Source organism: Coregonus clupeaformis, chromosome 23, assembly GCF_020615455.1.
Source record: "Coregonus clupeaformis isolate EN_2021a chromosome 23, ASM2061545v1, whole genome shotgun sequence".
NCBI lineage: Eukaryota > Metazoa > Chordata > Actinopteri > Salmoniformes > Salmonidae > Coregonus > Coregonus clupeaformis.
The window spans coordinates 35,693,467-35,710,315 of record NC_059214.1 but is presented as its reverse complement, the minus strand read 5'-3'; the positions used below and the strand labels follow the sequence as shown (position 1 = coordinate 35,710,315).

Here is a 16,849-nt window from a genome sequence, read left to right as displayed (position 1 = left end):
ACAACCCTTTAGCACCATGACCACCACCACACCACCCTTTAGACCAGGTGAGACAGACCAACCCACAGCACCATGGTCATCAATACACACACTAGGTGAGAGAAGACGGGATAAGGGATGTATTCAACACAGCCTGATCATTTTCCCCCTATTGAGGGGATGTGTTTGTTGGTCTGCCAACAAAATTACATTTTCTGGGGAGAAAACCCTAGCTAGAGAAACTCTTGAGGAAGATAACATTGACATAAAAGAAGAATGTTTCCAACAGTGTTCCATTAAAAATAAAAGGTTTTCCCAGTATGTCTATAATCCAGCTGTTTACAATTCTCCTCGGCTGCTGGAGCCTTTGTGGAAGGATGACAAAAGGGAGAAATAGGTGAAGCAGTGGGACACATTCTATGGCCCCATGGAGAAGATGAGAGAAAGAGAGAAAGAGTCATATTGCAGCAGACACACAGAATATAACGCAGCACAAAACACCAACCCAATGAGAAGTTCTAAATCACCAAAGGCTTCAGAGATGCACTATGACAGTGGGAAGACGACTGAGGGGCCTAGAGTATACCCACAGTAATACTTGGCATTACCCTGCTGATATAACTCTTCAATGAAGGGACAGTATCAGCTCACAGTTTCAGAGAGGTGCTAAGTAGAACTAAACTGAGAACCTTATTGAACTAAACTGTATAATTTAAAGGTCTTTCAGTTGAAGATTGGGAGGGAAGGAAGCCATGTTTATCCTCCTCAGCCAATAGATCCCAGCATTTAGATCTAATGTTTAGCCTAGCCAAGGTACATAAAGAGCCTGAAAGCCTCAGTACATCACAGCCTTTAGGATCTATTGTGTAGCTTAAACCTATATACCTCCAGAGTCTGAAAGCCCAATAGATCACACCATTTAGATCTAACTTATAGGACCTACATACCTCCAGAGTCTGAGAGGCGTCCTCTGTAGATCTTATCCTCTACCACATCTGTCCAGTAAAGCAGGCTGCGATTAAAGTGGAAGTCAAGCGCAATGGTGTTCCGGAGCCCTGGCACCAGCAGGCTGTAGTCCCGCTTGTGAAGGTCTATCCGTCTTATCTCATGCCGGATAGAGAAGATGATGAAAGCCTCAAAGGGATCTGGCCAAAGGGAGGAAAGGAAGAGGAACAAGTTAAAACGGAAGCAACGGATGCCACAACAATACCAACATGAGCGGCAGGAGCCAGGGAAGTGATTTGAACCGGTGCCATTAGTTGAGGAAACACACAGGTGGGCATGACTGCACACACACACAATCACACACGCACGTTTGCGCCCATGCACACACACTGGATCATGCTCTTTCATGACTGGGCACTGGCACTAGTCTGTGTTATGCACAGAACAGAAACCCTATGGTCACTATGGAGACACATACAGTATGAGAACAATGAGAAAGAGTAGTGATGTTAGATACTTGCTATGATGATAAGTCACTCATTCTTTATTATTCAGTTATACCTGAAATTCTCTGTACAAAAGCTAGAGCCTTGCATGCATGAAACATCACCACAGACTCAATAGCACATTTGTCAAAATTAAATGAGGTTGTTTCTCAGTTTTCTATTGTGCACAGAACATTTGATTTGATTTGACAATTTAAAATACATAAAGAAGTCACACCTGGCAACCAATGCATTTACCAAAATTGACGAGGATTATATACACAAAAAGTCAAAGACTTGTTTCCATTGTGGTCCTTATTGGTAGGCATGTGGCTGCAGGGCAAAACAAGATACATGGGCCTTCTGTGCCATACATTCAATCATACACAATGTCCACATATGTAGATATACACTGTACAAAACATTAGGAACACCTTCATAATATTGAGTTGCGCGTTCTTGATACAAACCGCCTAGCACCTACTACCATACCCCGTTCAAAGGCACTTAAATCTTTTGTCTTGCCCATTCACCCTCTGAATGGCACACATACACAATCCATGTATCAACTGTCTCAAGGCTTAAACATCTTTCTTTAACCTGTCTCCTCCCTTTAATCTACACTGATTGAAGTGGATTTAACAAGTGACATCAATAAGGGATCATAGCTTTCACCTGGATTCACCTGGTCAGTCTATGTCATGGAAAGAGCAGGTGTCCATAATGTTTTGTACACTCAGTGTATATATAAAAATGAAAATGAAAGTTAAAAAAATTTACATACATACACATCTAACAAATCACTCCACCAGTGCAGAGTGGCTTTGCATATGGCTAGGAGGCTATCTCAACATTAACCAAGCCTTGCATGAGTGTTTTAACCTAAGACTGGCAGTTTTTATCTCAGCCGGGAGTTTGTTTCACTCTACCACAGCCATATATATAAACGTGTTCTGGCCAGCACCGCTCTTGAATCAACATGGCACAAAAATCTGTGGCATAGGAATGAGAATCCCTAACAGTAGTAAGATAGTTCTTTAGATATTGGGGGACTGTACCATACACAATTTTATGGGCCAATTCCAGCTTCAGCTGAATGACCCTTTTATCAACTGATAGCCACTGTTGTTTACTGAGCTGAGAAGGGCCAACATGAGCCTGAGGGCTAAGATTCAGAATGACCCTTGCCATTTTATTCTGAGCAGTCTGTAGCTTGTTCTTGATGAACATAGGGGAGCTCCTATACCAGGTAGTGCACACAGAGTCAAAGTGAGGCTGCACTAATGCTGCAGCAAGTGTTTTCAAGGTCACTATTTATGTAAGAAACAATAAAATGTTAATGTGTTTCTTCAGTAAATTGCCCGTTCTTTCCCTATTTTAACATACAATTAGCACTGCAATTGCCATCAATCTCTGAGGGAAATAGAGAGGCGAGTAGTAAAATTAGCTTCATAAATCTGAATGTGACACATCAAGGCTGCATGTTCTACCATGTTCTCCTCGTTTACGAGCAGCAACACAGAAGCAAAAAACTGCCAAAACATCAATCTAATCACACACATTACAACATACATAGACGGTTTGCTCTGATTATGTAAAGCTGCATTAATAAATTAATTGATTGTATGTAATTACACAGGACTTACAGTGCCATGAAAAAGTATTGCCCCCTTTCTGATTTTCTTTTCTATTTTTTACACTGAATGTTATCAGATCTTCAACCAAAACCTATTACATATTACATTTATTTAATAAACAAAGATATGCAACACCCAATGCCTCTGTGTGAAAAAGTAATTGCCTCCTTACAGTCAATAACTGGTTGTTCCACCTTTAGCTGCAGTGACTGCAACCAAACACGTCCTGTAGTTGTTGATCAGTCTCTCCCATCGTTGTGGAGGAATTCTGGCCCACTCTACCATGCAGAACTGCTTTAACTCAGCGACATTTGTGGGTTTCGAAGCATGAACTGCTTGTTTCAGGTTCTGCCACAACATCTCAATCGGGTTTAGGTCTGGACTTTGACTAGGTCATTCCAAAACATCAAATGTGTTGCTTTTGAGCCATTCTGATGTAGACTTGCTTGTGTGTTTTGGATCATTGTCTTGCTGCATGACCGAGGTACGCCTCAGCTTCAGCTGACAGATGGATGGTCTGACATTCTCCTGTAGAATTCTCTGATACAGAGCAGAATTCATGGTTCCTTCAATGATTCCAAGTCATGAGGCAGCAAAGCATCCCCAAACTATCACACTACTGACACCATGCTTGACCGTTGGTATTTTTAGCAAATTCCTCCACAGCGATGTGAGAGACTGATCAACAACTACAGGGAGTGTTTGGTTGTACATTGCATCTAAAGGTGGCGCAACCAGTTAACGAGTGTAAGGGGACAATTACTTTTTCACACAGGGGCATAGATACACACAGCGAGGCGTGGCTTAATGTGACCACGTCCTCGAGTAGGCTACAGCAGTAGGGTACTCCCGTTACTCCCATGTAATTAGCCTAATGTTGGCGTCATCCTAAGCTAACTACTGAAACTTTTTTGTCTTTTCAATATACAGCAGCCTCACTTGTCGTTATTAACATACTTGGCGGTCAAAACAACACATTATTTGCATGATATTTATTCTACCATTCCAACACTGACAGTTAAGCTAGTAAAACTGTAGCATTATACTTACGTCACTGTTTGTTTACCCCTAGCTTTTTTGCTGGTTAGCTGACTGGCTAGCTACAAAAGTTCATCACAACCTAATTTGCTAGTCTTAGATATGTCGCGTGCGGTGTAACTACTTCCAGTCGTTGCCTACCCTTGAACGTTCTAGGTATTTAAAAAAGTTAATTATTGTTGGCTTGCCTATATGTCCTTTCAACTTGTCGGAGACCAGCTGGGGATACAACCCTACAAAATGGCCCAAACCAAAGTAGCCTATGGTGATATCTACATCTACTTGGTGGAATCTCCAGGTTTGCATAAATATCCAAATGCAGAAGAATATTATAGCTGTTATTTGGATGGAAACAGCTCACTAGTCCTTACTACAAGCTAACTAGCAAGCTTTATGTAAAGCGACTTACCGGTGATTACTTACTTGAACACACATAAATGTATTGTAACCGGAGCCCACAGCTTTCCATCATCATTTCCATCATCATCCCGGCGTAATAGCCTGAAACAATGAGGTTTGTCTAACCTGGTCCTTGGGTAGTTGATTAAACTTAATTTGGTGGTCTTTTCTCCTACTATTGTTCAAATAATACGGTACGTAACAGCTTTTCGGCATCTTAAAAGCAGGGTTAGTTAGCCTATTTAAGAAACTAAAGTCTGTTGGAATTGTCTCTTTGGCTGATAATCGTGACGTACATTCCATTTTACTTTCTCTGTTCATGCTAACATTTTTATGTTTAGAATGAAAGTGTTTTATAATGTAGTTTGTTTATTAAAATGACATGGAAGTATGTTAAAATGACCAACCAAGCATATGCAAAAGGTTTATAGAATAAAATAAAATAAAAGAATACAGCTGTTGTCGGGTTATGAGTAAAGTAGGCAATTTAACATGGGCGTAAAGGGCGTAACCTATGGCTGTACCCTACTCAGGGTCGTGGTCACGTTAAGCCATGCCACGCCATGTGTATCTATTGGGTGTTGCATAACTTTGTTTATTAAATAAATATCAACATTTTGTGTCATTTGTTCACTCAGACAGTGCAACTAAAGGTTCTGTGCTGTTTTTGTTTGTGAAAAGCAACACTATCTTAGTAATATTTGACCTAATGGGAGCTACTGTAAGACATCTAATTTAGCTAATTTAATATTTAAAAACGTATTCCAATTCACTTTGATCAAATTCTCACCAGCATATTATAAGACAGCACATGAGTCTACACTTCTACAATCAATATACCTCCTGACACACACACACACCCACACACCCACACAACGCTACACACACTTCGTCACCTCACCTGTGCTGTGGCAGCTGTCCCCATCGGGGCCCAGCCTCCAGCCTGGGTAGCAGGAGCACTTGACGGTGGTCTTGTACTGCTCACACACCTGGCTGCACTTCAGATGTCTACTGCAGTAGTCCACTGCCTCACACGTCCTGTTGTTAGAGTCCAGTTGGAGCCCTGCCGGGCAGGAGCAGACCACACCTGTCCCTGGTACCACTGTGCACTGATGGCTGCAGCCACCCTTGGCCACCAAACACTTATCTAGGAGCAGAGAGAGAGGGCACAGGAAGTAAGAGCCAACTCTGATTTGGGAGTAGAGTGCGAGAGGACAGGATGTAAGTACCAAACACTAATATGAGAGCAGAGAGAGAGAGGCCAGGGACTAAGCGCCTTAATAGCCTACTAGAGAGGATGAGATTGGAGACTAGAGAGAATGAGAGAGGGACAGGGAACTAAGAGTCTTAATACTAGAGAGGATGAGATTGGAGACTAGAGAGAATGAGAGAGGGACAGGGAACTAAGAGTCTTAATACTAGAGAGGATGAGATTGGAGACTAGAGAGAATGAGAGAGGGACAGGGAACTAAGAGTCTTAATACTAGAGAGGATGAGATTGGAGACTAGAGAGAATGAGAGAGGGACAGGGAACTAAGAGTCTTAATACTAGAGAGGATGAGATTGGAGACTAGAGAGAATGAGAGAGGGACAGGGAACTAAGAGTCTTAATACTAGAGAGGATGAGATTGGAGACTAGAGAGAATGAGAGAGGGACAGGGAACTAAGAGTCTTAATACTAGAGAGGATGAGATTGGAGACTAGAGAGAATGAGAGAGGGACAGGGAACTAAGAGTCTTAATACTAGAGAGGATGAGATTGGAGACTAGAGAGAATGAGAGAGGGACAGGGAACTAAGAGTCTTAATACTAGAGAGGATGAGATTGGAGACTAGAGAGAATGAGAGAGGGACAGGGAACTAAGAGTCTTAATACTAGAGAGGATGAGATTGGAGACTAGAGAGAATGAGAGAGGGACAGGGAACTAAGAGTCTTAATACTAGAGAGGATGAGATTGGAGACTAGAGAGAATGAGAGAGGGACAGGGAACTAAGAGTCTTAATACTAGAGAGGATGAGATTGGAGACTAGAGAGAATGAGAGAGGGACAGGGAACTAAGAGTCTTAATACTAGAGAGGATGAGATTGGAGACTAGAGAGAATGAGAGAGGGACAGGGAACTAAGAGTCTTAATACTAGAGAGGATGAGATTGGAGACTAGAGAGAATGAGAGAGGGACAGGAAACTAAGAGTCTTAATACTAGAGAGGATGAGGTGGTTTTCAGCATCAGATAGTCATCCACAGGGTCTAAAAGGAGGTTAGAGAAATAATACATTTTACATTTACATTTTAGTAATTTAGCAGATGCTCTTATCCAGAGCGACTTACAGTTAGTGAGTGCATATATATATATATTTTTCATACTTTTTATTTTTTTCAACGAACCCACAACCCTGGCGTTGCAAGCGCCATGCTCTACCAACTGAGCTACACGGGACTGTTGGGCCATATGCTGCACGGTAAAAAAATATGCAGAATTAAAAGGGGTTGTTTTTGAGAGCTAGCTGGCACAAGAATAACACTACCACTTTTTGCTCTGAGCTAGAGATTGCTAGTCGACCATGATGATGGAATATTTCCGCTGCATATACAACACAAGGAAATGCTATTGCATAATGAAAGAGGCTCCACAGTTCAGTTGGTCCTCAACGGTATGACCTGAGGGATGATGCCTTTATTACTGTCAAGGCTTCAACACAACATGACATCTGAAAGTTGTGCAGTTGTGTACTATTCCTTTCACAAAACTGATATGGAGAGGGAAAAAAATAAGAATGACTTGTCTTTCTGTAATGGAATGCTTTTCTCTGAAGCAGCTAGGTATCTGATTATTTTAGGGAGCCAGACAGGTCCAGAAGATGAAAAGGCATTTTGGTGCGACAATCACACTACAGGTCCGAAGTCTCCTTTCTAGCTAGCCATGATTAAGATGATCTTCTTGGCACAGACCAGAAAGGGTTGAATTTTCTCTGTGGGGGTCTCCTAGCTGCAGAGGAGGGTAGAGGAGAGCTGTGCTCCCATAGGTTACAGCTGGAGGAATGACTCCTGCTGATTTGGCTCAAATCAATCAGGCCCCTTAAGGTATGTATGACCTAATTGGCTATGAAACTGGCAGTGCAGTGTGGGCCTTTTCTCAACGGTTGTGTCCCAAATGGCACCCTTTTCCCTATACCCTTTTCCATATACCATTTTCCCCATAGGGCTATGTTCAAAAGTAGTGCACTATGTAGGGAATAGTGTGCTATTTGGGAGGAAGATAAGACGTGATAACACACACTGAGCTACGGCGTCTAACTATGGTCCCCCATGAGGTTTCTGTTAGCAATTCTGAAATGAACCTATACGTTTAGGTTGTTCAGTCAAATGGATTAGATGTGTACTATTCACATGAGATTCACATATTTTCCCTCCGATGGGCCTTGGACAAACAGATCTGTGTTGGTAATCATTGGAGAAATCTGGTAGCAATTCTTTACGTTCGGTCCCCTTGGTGTCTGAATCGAATCAACAGCATGTTGACGCGTCATCGTGCTGCTCTCAAGGCTATGGGAATTAATAGATATAATACCACTCCTTAGGGGCAGACAGTGTTTAACACATCTGACTCTGGGATCTGTGTGTGTTATATGAGATGGGAAATTAAAACTCACACAGTTTATACTGTATACTCTGTCTGAGGTGTGTGGCCCAGTACTTGTAAAAATGTAATATACTGTAGAAAAATAATCTCTTAACACATCTCTTCCACTTAAACACATGAAATGATTCATCATAACTCACACACTAATTAGCCTTGACGGTCTCAAGCAATATGATGTACTACAGATAATAGTTATCTTTCCTACCACAGAAAGGCCCTTCGTCAGACTGGTCGGCACAGTCCGGCTTGCTGTTGCAGATCTTCTCTGGTGGTAGGCAAGTGGAGGTGTCATTGGCACAGGGGTATTTTGGAGGCTTACAGACAGCTGCCTCACAGGACTCCTCATCGGAACGATCCTCACAGTCGATATCTCCATCACACACCCAGCTCTTGGTGATGCACTTTCCTGTTGGTGTGACACACGTATACAGACACATACAGACATTTATGGATACACACTCACACACCACACATGGACATGCACACGCAGACACACACATACAAACACACACATTCACGATCCATATCATATCACTATATTTTTGATGGTATGGCGGTATTTGAGGTTTTTGAATAATACAAGTTCTAAATATGCTTTATGAGTAGTGTATGACCTTAGGGTGGCAACAAATATATTCTAAGTGTTTTTAATTAAGCTTTGTCCATTCTGATTGTTTTATACTGTTCAATAAAACTTGTTGAAAAGTTGGAATATAGTGGGGACTTTGAATACAGTGTTGTTTGACATGACAATGAATGAAAAAGCCAGGGAAGGGTTATTGTGACAGGGTAGGAACCAAAGTATTGGTCATTGTTTCCCAGTGGACCCTAATTAATGTTACATTAAATGTTTCCTCTTACTGTAGCTTTGATGTACTGTACGTATAGTAAAATATTCATGCTTCACCTACTCCTCTCTGATTTAGAATGTACTGTTGCAGAAACAACAAGCCGATCTAGGCCTACACCAGCACTGGTAGCAGGCTGTATTAGCTATCTAGCTATATTTGCTCTGACTAAGTACAACTAGCGATTAGCATTACTGGCTAATAACTTGCGAAGAAAATAAAAACTAGCTGTTTGCAGACCGTATAAGATACACAAACTAATAGTGTGATTATAGAACACTTGTGGATGTATAGTAGGAAGCAAAGTGGAAAGCTGCATCATTGTCACCAACATCTGCAGCATTGACCATGCAGACCGTCACTGCTAGTGGTTGTTGTGACTTGTTGTAGCACAAAAACTGCTCTCCTTGAGTGACAGGGGGAGGGTTTGGTGTGTGTGAAAGGAGAGAGGGAGAGAGACGACTCAAGTAGCAAACGGAGTAAACTACAAAAACTGATATTATTACATGCTGCGGAGTGGCATAACACATTTAACAAACAAAAACATTGAAATACCGTTACACAAGGTAAAGGAAAAACCCAAACCGGTCCTTGCATCAATACCGGTATATAGTAAAATACGGTTTACCGCCCAGCCCTAGAATAATCCCTCAGACGCTTTGAAGAAAAGCTCTAAATCACAAATAAAGAATTCATATAAACAGCCCAAAAAGTTATTTAATGCATAGCGTGATCCATATTTTAATCTGTTCCACATAATGGGGTGCTTGCAGTCTACAAAGACTAAGATAAGTACAGTATATTGAATCATGAGTTTAGATTAGAATATACTACACTGAACAAAAATATAAACGCAACATGTAAAGCTTTGGTCCCATGTTTCATGAGCTGAAATAAAAGATCCCAGAAATGTTCCATATGCACAAAAAGCGTATTTCTCTCTAATGTTTTGCACAAATGTGTTTACATCCCTGTTAGTGAGCATTTCTCCTTTGCCAAGATAATCCATTCACCTGACAGGTGTGGCATATCAAGAAGCTGATTAAACAGCTTGATCATTACACAGGTGCAACTTGTGCTGGGGACAATAAAAGGCCACTCTAAAATGTGCCGTTTTGTCACACAACACAATGCAACAGATGTCTCAAGTTTTGAGGGAGCATGCAATTGGCATGCTGACTGCAGGAATGTCCACCAGAGCTGTTGCCAGAGAATTTTACGTTCATTTCTCTACCATAAGCCGCCTCCAACGTCGTTTTAGAGAATGTGGCAGTATGTCCAACCGGCGTTGTGTGGGCAAGCGGTTAGCTGATGTCAACGTTGTGAACAGAGTGCCCCATTGTGGCGATGGGGTTATGGTATGGGCAGGCATAAGCTACGGAAAATGAACACAATTGCATTTTATCAATAGCAATTTGAATGCACCAAAATACCATGACGAGATCCTGAGGCCATTGTGAGGCCCATTTTTTTAAAAGGTATCTGTGACCAACAGATGCATATCTGTATTCCCAGTCATGTGAAATCCATAGATTAGGGCCTAATGAATTGATTTAAATGAACAGATTTCCTTATATGAACTGTAACTCAGTAAAATCAATGCAATTGTTCCATTGCGTTTATATTTTTGTTGCACAAGGTAATGTCAAAAATCTATCTTCTTCCTTGCGTGAGTGCATCAACAGAAAGGCGCAGCCCCAGTGGTGAGTTAAAGGCTTTCCTTCATGTGAAAATCCACAGCTAGATCAATACAGCCTCCTGATACCTGCTACCAGGGGTAATCTTAAATTCCCCTTTCTCGCCATTTTGAATTACAAACAGGCAGTGAAAGCAGGTGGGACCACTGCAGGGGGTAGAATTAGCCACACACAGATATCGAGAACTTGGTTCTATAATTCTGAGATAATTGGCTTTAAAATTCCGAACCCTCATATGATTGAATGGTGTCATACATTTTTATATTGTATTATTTTGAACTTAACAACATGAACTGGGGTATTTAGAGTACTATACACTGTATTAAACATTAGGAATACCTTCCTAATATTGAGTTGCACCCCACCCCCTTTTGCCCTAAGAACAGCCTCAATTCGTCGGCGCATGAACTCTACAAGGTGTCGAAAGCGTTCCACATGGATGCTGGCCCATGTTGATTCCAATGCTTCCCACAGTTGTGTCAAGTTGGCTGGATGTCCTTTGGGTGGTGGACCATTCTTGATACACACGGGAAACTGTTGAGTGAAAATCCCAGCAGCGTTGCAGTTCTTGACATACTCAAACTGGTGCGCCTGGCACCTATACCATACCCTGTTCAAAGGCACTTAAATATTTTGTCTTGCCCATTCACTCTCTGAATGGCTCACGTACACAATCCATGTCTCAATTGCCTCAAGGATTAAAAATCCTTCTTTAACTTCATCTACACTGATTAAAGTGTATTTAACAAGTGACATCAATAAGGGATCATAGCTTTAACCTGGATTCACCTGGTCAGTCTATGTCATGGACAGAGCAGGTGTCCTTAATGCTTTGTATATTAATTGTATAGGTAGAGAAGATTTAACAGAACAAGGCTATGTCAATAACTCAATTTTGACAAAAATAAAACCAAGCTCTCGATATGCCAGAATGTATCATTGCTAATACAGCTATGCCTGTAACTGTGTGAAGCCTGGAAAGCAGAGCATCCCATGGAGAATTGATTCGCTATTACACTTTGCAGGAGGAAAGAGATGGTATTATAAAATCTATGCTGTATCCATGACATACTACATGGAGAGTTAGGGAGGGTAGAGTTTATATGTGTATTAAACATGTTTCCAATTTTGCTATTTGATGTTGGTCAACTGCATCCTTTTAACTTTGTAATGGTCAAAGATCGCACAATATGGTCAGACATAATTTTCTGTTAAGCAAACCGAGTATCTAGCAAGTTTCGGTTCTGGGTTCCGTTACTGATGGAGTAGTCTCTTAGCTACAGTATATCCTACCTGTGTCTTTGCAGGTGAACTTGGCCTTGGGGTCGCACATCCTCTTGGTGCCCTCACAGGCCACCTCGTCACTCCCGTCCTCGCAGTCTTTGTCCCCATCACATCTCCAGCGCTCTGGGATACATGTCCCGTCTGCCGTACAGTGGAACTCATCCCTACTGCACTCCATCACAGGAGGCAACGCTGCAAGGGGAAAATATATAAGTCACAAGACCAACTGTGTTAAACCTAACCACTTCCACATTTCCAAGAATTTCTTTTTCATTTCCAGGGTTTTTTCTGGATCAAAATGGGGCTTAGGTGGTGGGCGTGGCGGGGGCATGGCTGTGGGTGTGGCCAATGGTGCAGTTTTAAAGCAAATTTACTGCAATTCTACACATATTGCCATGAGACTGAGAGAAAAATTTGCAGTTTAAAAGCAGATTTCCTTCAATTCTACACATTTTGCCATGGCTTATGCTATGCTAACAACATCAATGAGGGCCCCATGCCATGACAAGAATACTCCTCAATGCATAATGTTTTGAATTTTTAATTCTCCCTGACTGTCTAGTCTTTATTTTGGTGATTATTAGTTGTCAAAAATTATCTTATTTAAAAATATACTGTATAGGTCCATTATCTTTTATGCATACTTTATATCTAGTTTTAATTGTTTAAATTTACTGTTTGGACATAGGCGACCCGACAAAACAGTTAGGCAGCCCACCCAATACTTTTCTATGCAAAAAACCCTGACTTCCAAAAAGAAAACACGTTTGATGCTTGGATGTCAGAAATCAGAAGGATTTCCATAACAGTCAGGGCCTGCTGAGCCAGAGCTGTTACCCCTGGGTGGCCCAAAACACAGCAATACTACACTGTGTTAGAGTAGAGAGGAAAAGGCTGGAGCTGGGGCTGAGGCTTGACATCAGGACACGGTTTGATGAATAGCTTCCTCATTCTAGTGACAAGCTAGTGAGCTGTGAGTATTCCAGCCGGCCGGGCCCGGCTCAGCCTTCTGAGGAAATTATAACAGATTAAAAGATTCTTGATGGTTGTACTCTTGTGAAGAGTAGATTAGATTATTTGTAAGTCGCTCTGGATAAGAGCGTCTGCTAAATGATGTAAATGTAAAAATGTAAATTATCAGCCGAGCGAGAGCCGAGTGAGGAGGATAAGACTTAAGGACATTAGACCAGGCCAATGAATAGTTACTTTGAACTCATCTTTTTTTTGTTTTTTTGTTTATCTTTCTACTGCTTTAAATGGCAATTGAATAATTGATAGTTACACTCATTGATACGTGTAGTAATGAGGAGTAGTAAGCCTGACTTGAAACATCTACTCACTATATTGACATAGATAATGTGATACCTAGTGCAAAATTAATTTGACAAAATGAGGGATAGCACTATCACTTATAGAGTTGAATTTGCATTATGGATTCATGATAGTAGTAGCATGGTTTTTCTTAACTGTGGGTACATAATCTTGTAATTGCTAACAAAAAGTGCTACAATACTGGTATTAGAAATAACAGCATTGTTTCTCTCACCAGCTCCATCTCCTCCACAAGTATTGTTCTCGTCGCTGAAGTCCCCACAGTCGTTGTCCCCATCGCAGGCCCAGTGGTCTGGGATACACCTCCCACTGGAGCACTGGAACTGGGTGTTGGAACAGGAGTGGACACAACCCACCTCGTCACTACCATCTCCACAGTCATCATCTGGGGACACAGAAGAATAAGAGCAAGTGTAACTGACTCGGTTTGATTCCTGCATGTCATAAGACTGTGCTAGCACGCTGAACTAAAGCCTATGCATTAGCTTGGGGAGGTAACAGAAGTCTTCACTTTCAGGCGAGGTTATAGTACTCATCACATGAGTGTGGTTCTCCAAACCACTTTAGTTACATAATGAGACAGTGGTTGATTTCAAGGTTATGGGTTATACAAGGTGCATGAAATGTACAGTAGCTCAGTGTTTCTCAACTCCTGTCCTTGAGAATTCTGACCTCAAAAGTTGCTCATCTTTATTGAAGCCCTGTACAATCATACCAGATTTTCAAGGATGGTCATTGAGGGAAAAACTGCTATAGGTTTTCAGTAAAAAAGTACCTGAATCACAATGCCACTTAACACTGATGCATCTCCCATTGGAACAGCTGAACTGGGTGAGGGGCTCACAGGTCGGGAATGCTGCAGACACAAAGGCAAAGAGACAGTCAACTATAGTTATCTAAACCCCAAACCCATAGGGCCACAATCATTCTGAAAATACTTTATGTCTGAAACTCCTTACAAACACTCCTTTCCAAATCAAATCAAAATGTATTTATCACATGCGCCGAATACAACTGGTGTAGACTTTACAATGAAATGCTTGCTTACAAACCTTTTCTAAAATAATCATACAAAATAAAATAGTAACTAAGTATGGAGCTACAACGCTTTGCAAAAGTATTCATCGCCTTGGGGTTTTGCCTATTTTTTTGCATTACAACCTGTAATTTAAATGGATTTTTATTAGGATTTCATGTAATGGACATACAAAAAATAGTCCAAATTGGTGAAGTGAAACGAAAAAAATCAGTTGTTTCAAAAAATGCTAAAAAATAAATAACGGAAAAGTGGTGCGTGCATATGTATTCACCCCCTTTGCTATGAAGGCCCTAAATAATATCTGGTGCAACCAATTACCTTCAGAAGTCACATAATTAGTTAAATAAAGTCCACCCGTGTGCAATCTAAGTGTCACATGATCTGTCACATGATCTCAACATATATATACACCTGTTCTGAAAGGAAAGGGGCACCCCCAAGCAAGCGGCACCATGAAGACCAAGGAGCTCTCCAAACAGCTCAGGGACAAGGTTGTGGAGAAGTACAGATCAGGGTTGGGTTATAACAAAATATCAGAAACTTTGAACATCCCACAGAGCACCATTAAATCCATTATTAAATAATGGAAAGAATATGGCACCACAACAAACCTGCCAAGAGAGGGCCGCCCACCAAAGCTCACGGACCAGGCAAGGAGGGCATTAATCAGAGAGGCAAAAAAGAGACCAAAGATAACCCTGAAGGAGCTGCAAAGCTCCATAGAGGAGATTGGAGCATGTCCATACGACCACGTTAAGCCGTACACTCCACAGAGCTGGGCTTTATGAAGAGTGGCCAGAAAAAAGCCATTGCTTAAAGAAAAAAAGAAGTAAACACATTTGGTGTTCGCCAAAAGGCATGTGGGAGACTCCCCAAACATATGGAAGAAGGTACTCTGGTCAGATGAGACTAAAATTGAGCTTTTTGGCCATCAAGGGAAACACTATGTCAGGCACAAACCCAACACCTCTCATCACCCCGAGAACACCATCCCCACAGTGAAGCATGGTGGTGGCAGCATCATGCTGTGGGGATGTTTTTCATCGGCAGGGACTGGGAAACTGGTCAGAATTGAAGGAATGATGTATGGCACTAAATACAGGGAAATCCTTGAGGGAAACCTGTTTCATTCTTCCAGAGATTTGAGACTGGGACGGAGGTTCACCTTCCAGCAGGACAATGACCCTAAGCATACTGCTAAAGCAACACTCAAGTGGTTTAAGGGGAAACATTTAAATGTCTTGGAATGGCCTAGTCAATGCCCAGACCTCAATCCAATTGAGAATCTGTGGTATGACTTAAAGATTGCTGGACACCAGTGGAACCCATCCAACTTGAAGGAGCTGGAGCAGTTTTGCCTTGAAGAATGGGCAAAAATCCCAGTGGCTAGATGTGCCAAGCTTATAGAGACATACCCCAAGAGACTTGCAGGTGTAATTGCTGCAAAAGGTGGCTCTACAAAGTATTGACTTTGGGGGGGTGAATAGTTACGCACGCTCAAGTTTTCTGTTTTTTTGTCTTATTTCTAGTTTGTTTCACAAGAAAAAATATTTTGCATCTTCAAAGTGGTAGGCATGTTGTGTAAATCAAATGATACAAACCCCCAAAAAATCTATTTTAATTCCAGGTTGTAATGCAACAAAGTAGACAAAATGCCAAGGGGTTGAATACTTTCGCAAGCCACTGTATATACAGGGAGTACCAGATCAATGTGCAGGGGTACAATATATTTGAGGTAGATATGTACATGAAGGCAGGGTAAAGTGACTAGGCATCCGAATAGATAATAACAAGAGTAAAATAAATAACAGAGTAGCAGCAGCAAATGAAGAGTGTAAAAGTGTGTGTATGTGTTTTTTGTGTTGTGTCGGTATGTGTGTGTGTGTTATGTGTGTGTGTGCACACATGTAGTGTATGTGAATGTGTGAGGGTTTTGTGTGGGAGTGACAGTGTAGTGTGTGTGAGTGAGTGTGTATATGGAGTGTATATAAAGTATAGTGAGTGTGCATAGGGTCAGTGCAAGACTGAGTCAGTGCAGATAGTTTGGATCCCATTAATTGACTATTTAGCAGTCTGGGTGTTTAGCAGGCTTGGAGTTAGAAGCTGTCTCGAAGCCTGTTGGTCCGAGAACCAATGCTCCAGTACCGTTCGCTGGATGGTAGCAGAGTGAACAGTCTATGGCTTGGGTGGCTGGATTCTTTGGCCATTTTCAGGCCTTCCTCTGGTCCTCGATGGCAGGGAACTCAGGCCCCAGTGATGTACTGGGCTGTCCGCACCACCCTCTGTAGCACTTTGCGGTCAAGGGCGGTGCAATTGCCATACCAAGCGGTGATGCAGCCAGTCAAGATGCTCTCGATAGTGCAGCTGTATAACCTTTTGAGGATCTGAGGACCCCCATGCCAAGTATTTTCAGCCTCCTGAGGGGGAAGAGGTGGTGCTGTGCCCTCTTCACGACTGTGCGGGTGTATGTGGACCATGTTAAGTCCTTAGTTATGTGGACGCCAAGGAACTTGAAGCTCTTGACCTG

General features: G+C 41.8%; 1 protein-coding gene across 1 annotated transcript in view; it reads right to left on the bottom strand.

Annotated features, from left to right (window-relative positions):
• Window positions 1-16,849, bottom strand: part of LOC121536153 (low-density lipoprotein receptor-related protein 1B) — a 189,014-nt gene that overhangs the window by 145,350 nt on the left and 26,815 nt on the right. The window contains exons 6-11 of the mRNA XM_045206691.1: window positions 14,059-14,139; window positions 13,498-13,668; window positions 11,961-12,143; window positions 8,328-8,528; window positions 5,385-5,630; window positions 927-1,124 (exon numbers count right to left, since the gene is read on the bottom strand). Coding sequence (XP_045062626.1) covers window positions 927-1,124; window positions 5,385-5,630; window positions 8,328-8,528; window positions 11,961-12,143; window positions 13,498-13,668; window positions 14,059-14,139 — 1,080 coding nt within the window. The remainder of the gene's footprint in view (window positions 1-926; window positions 1,125-5,384; window positions 5,631-8,327; window positions 8,529-11,960; window positions 12,144-13,497; window positions 13,669-14,058; window positions 14,140-16,849) is intronic.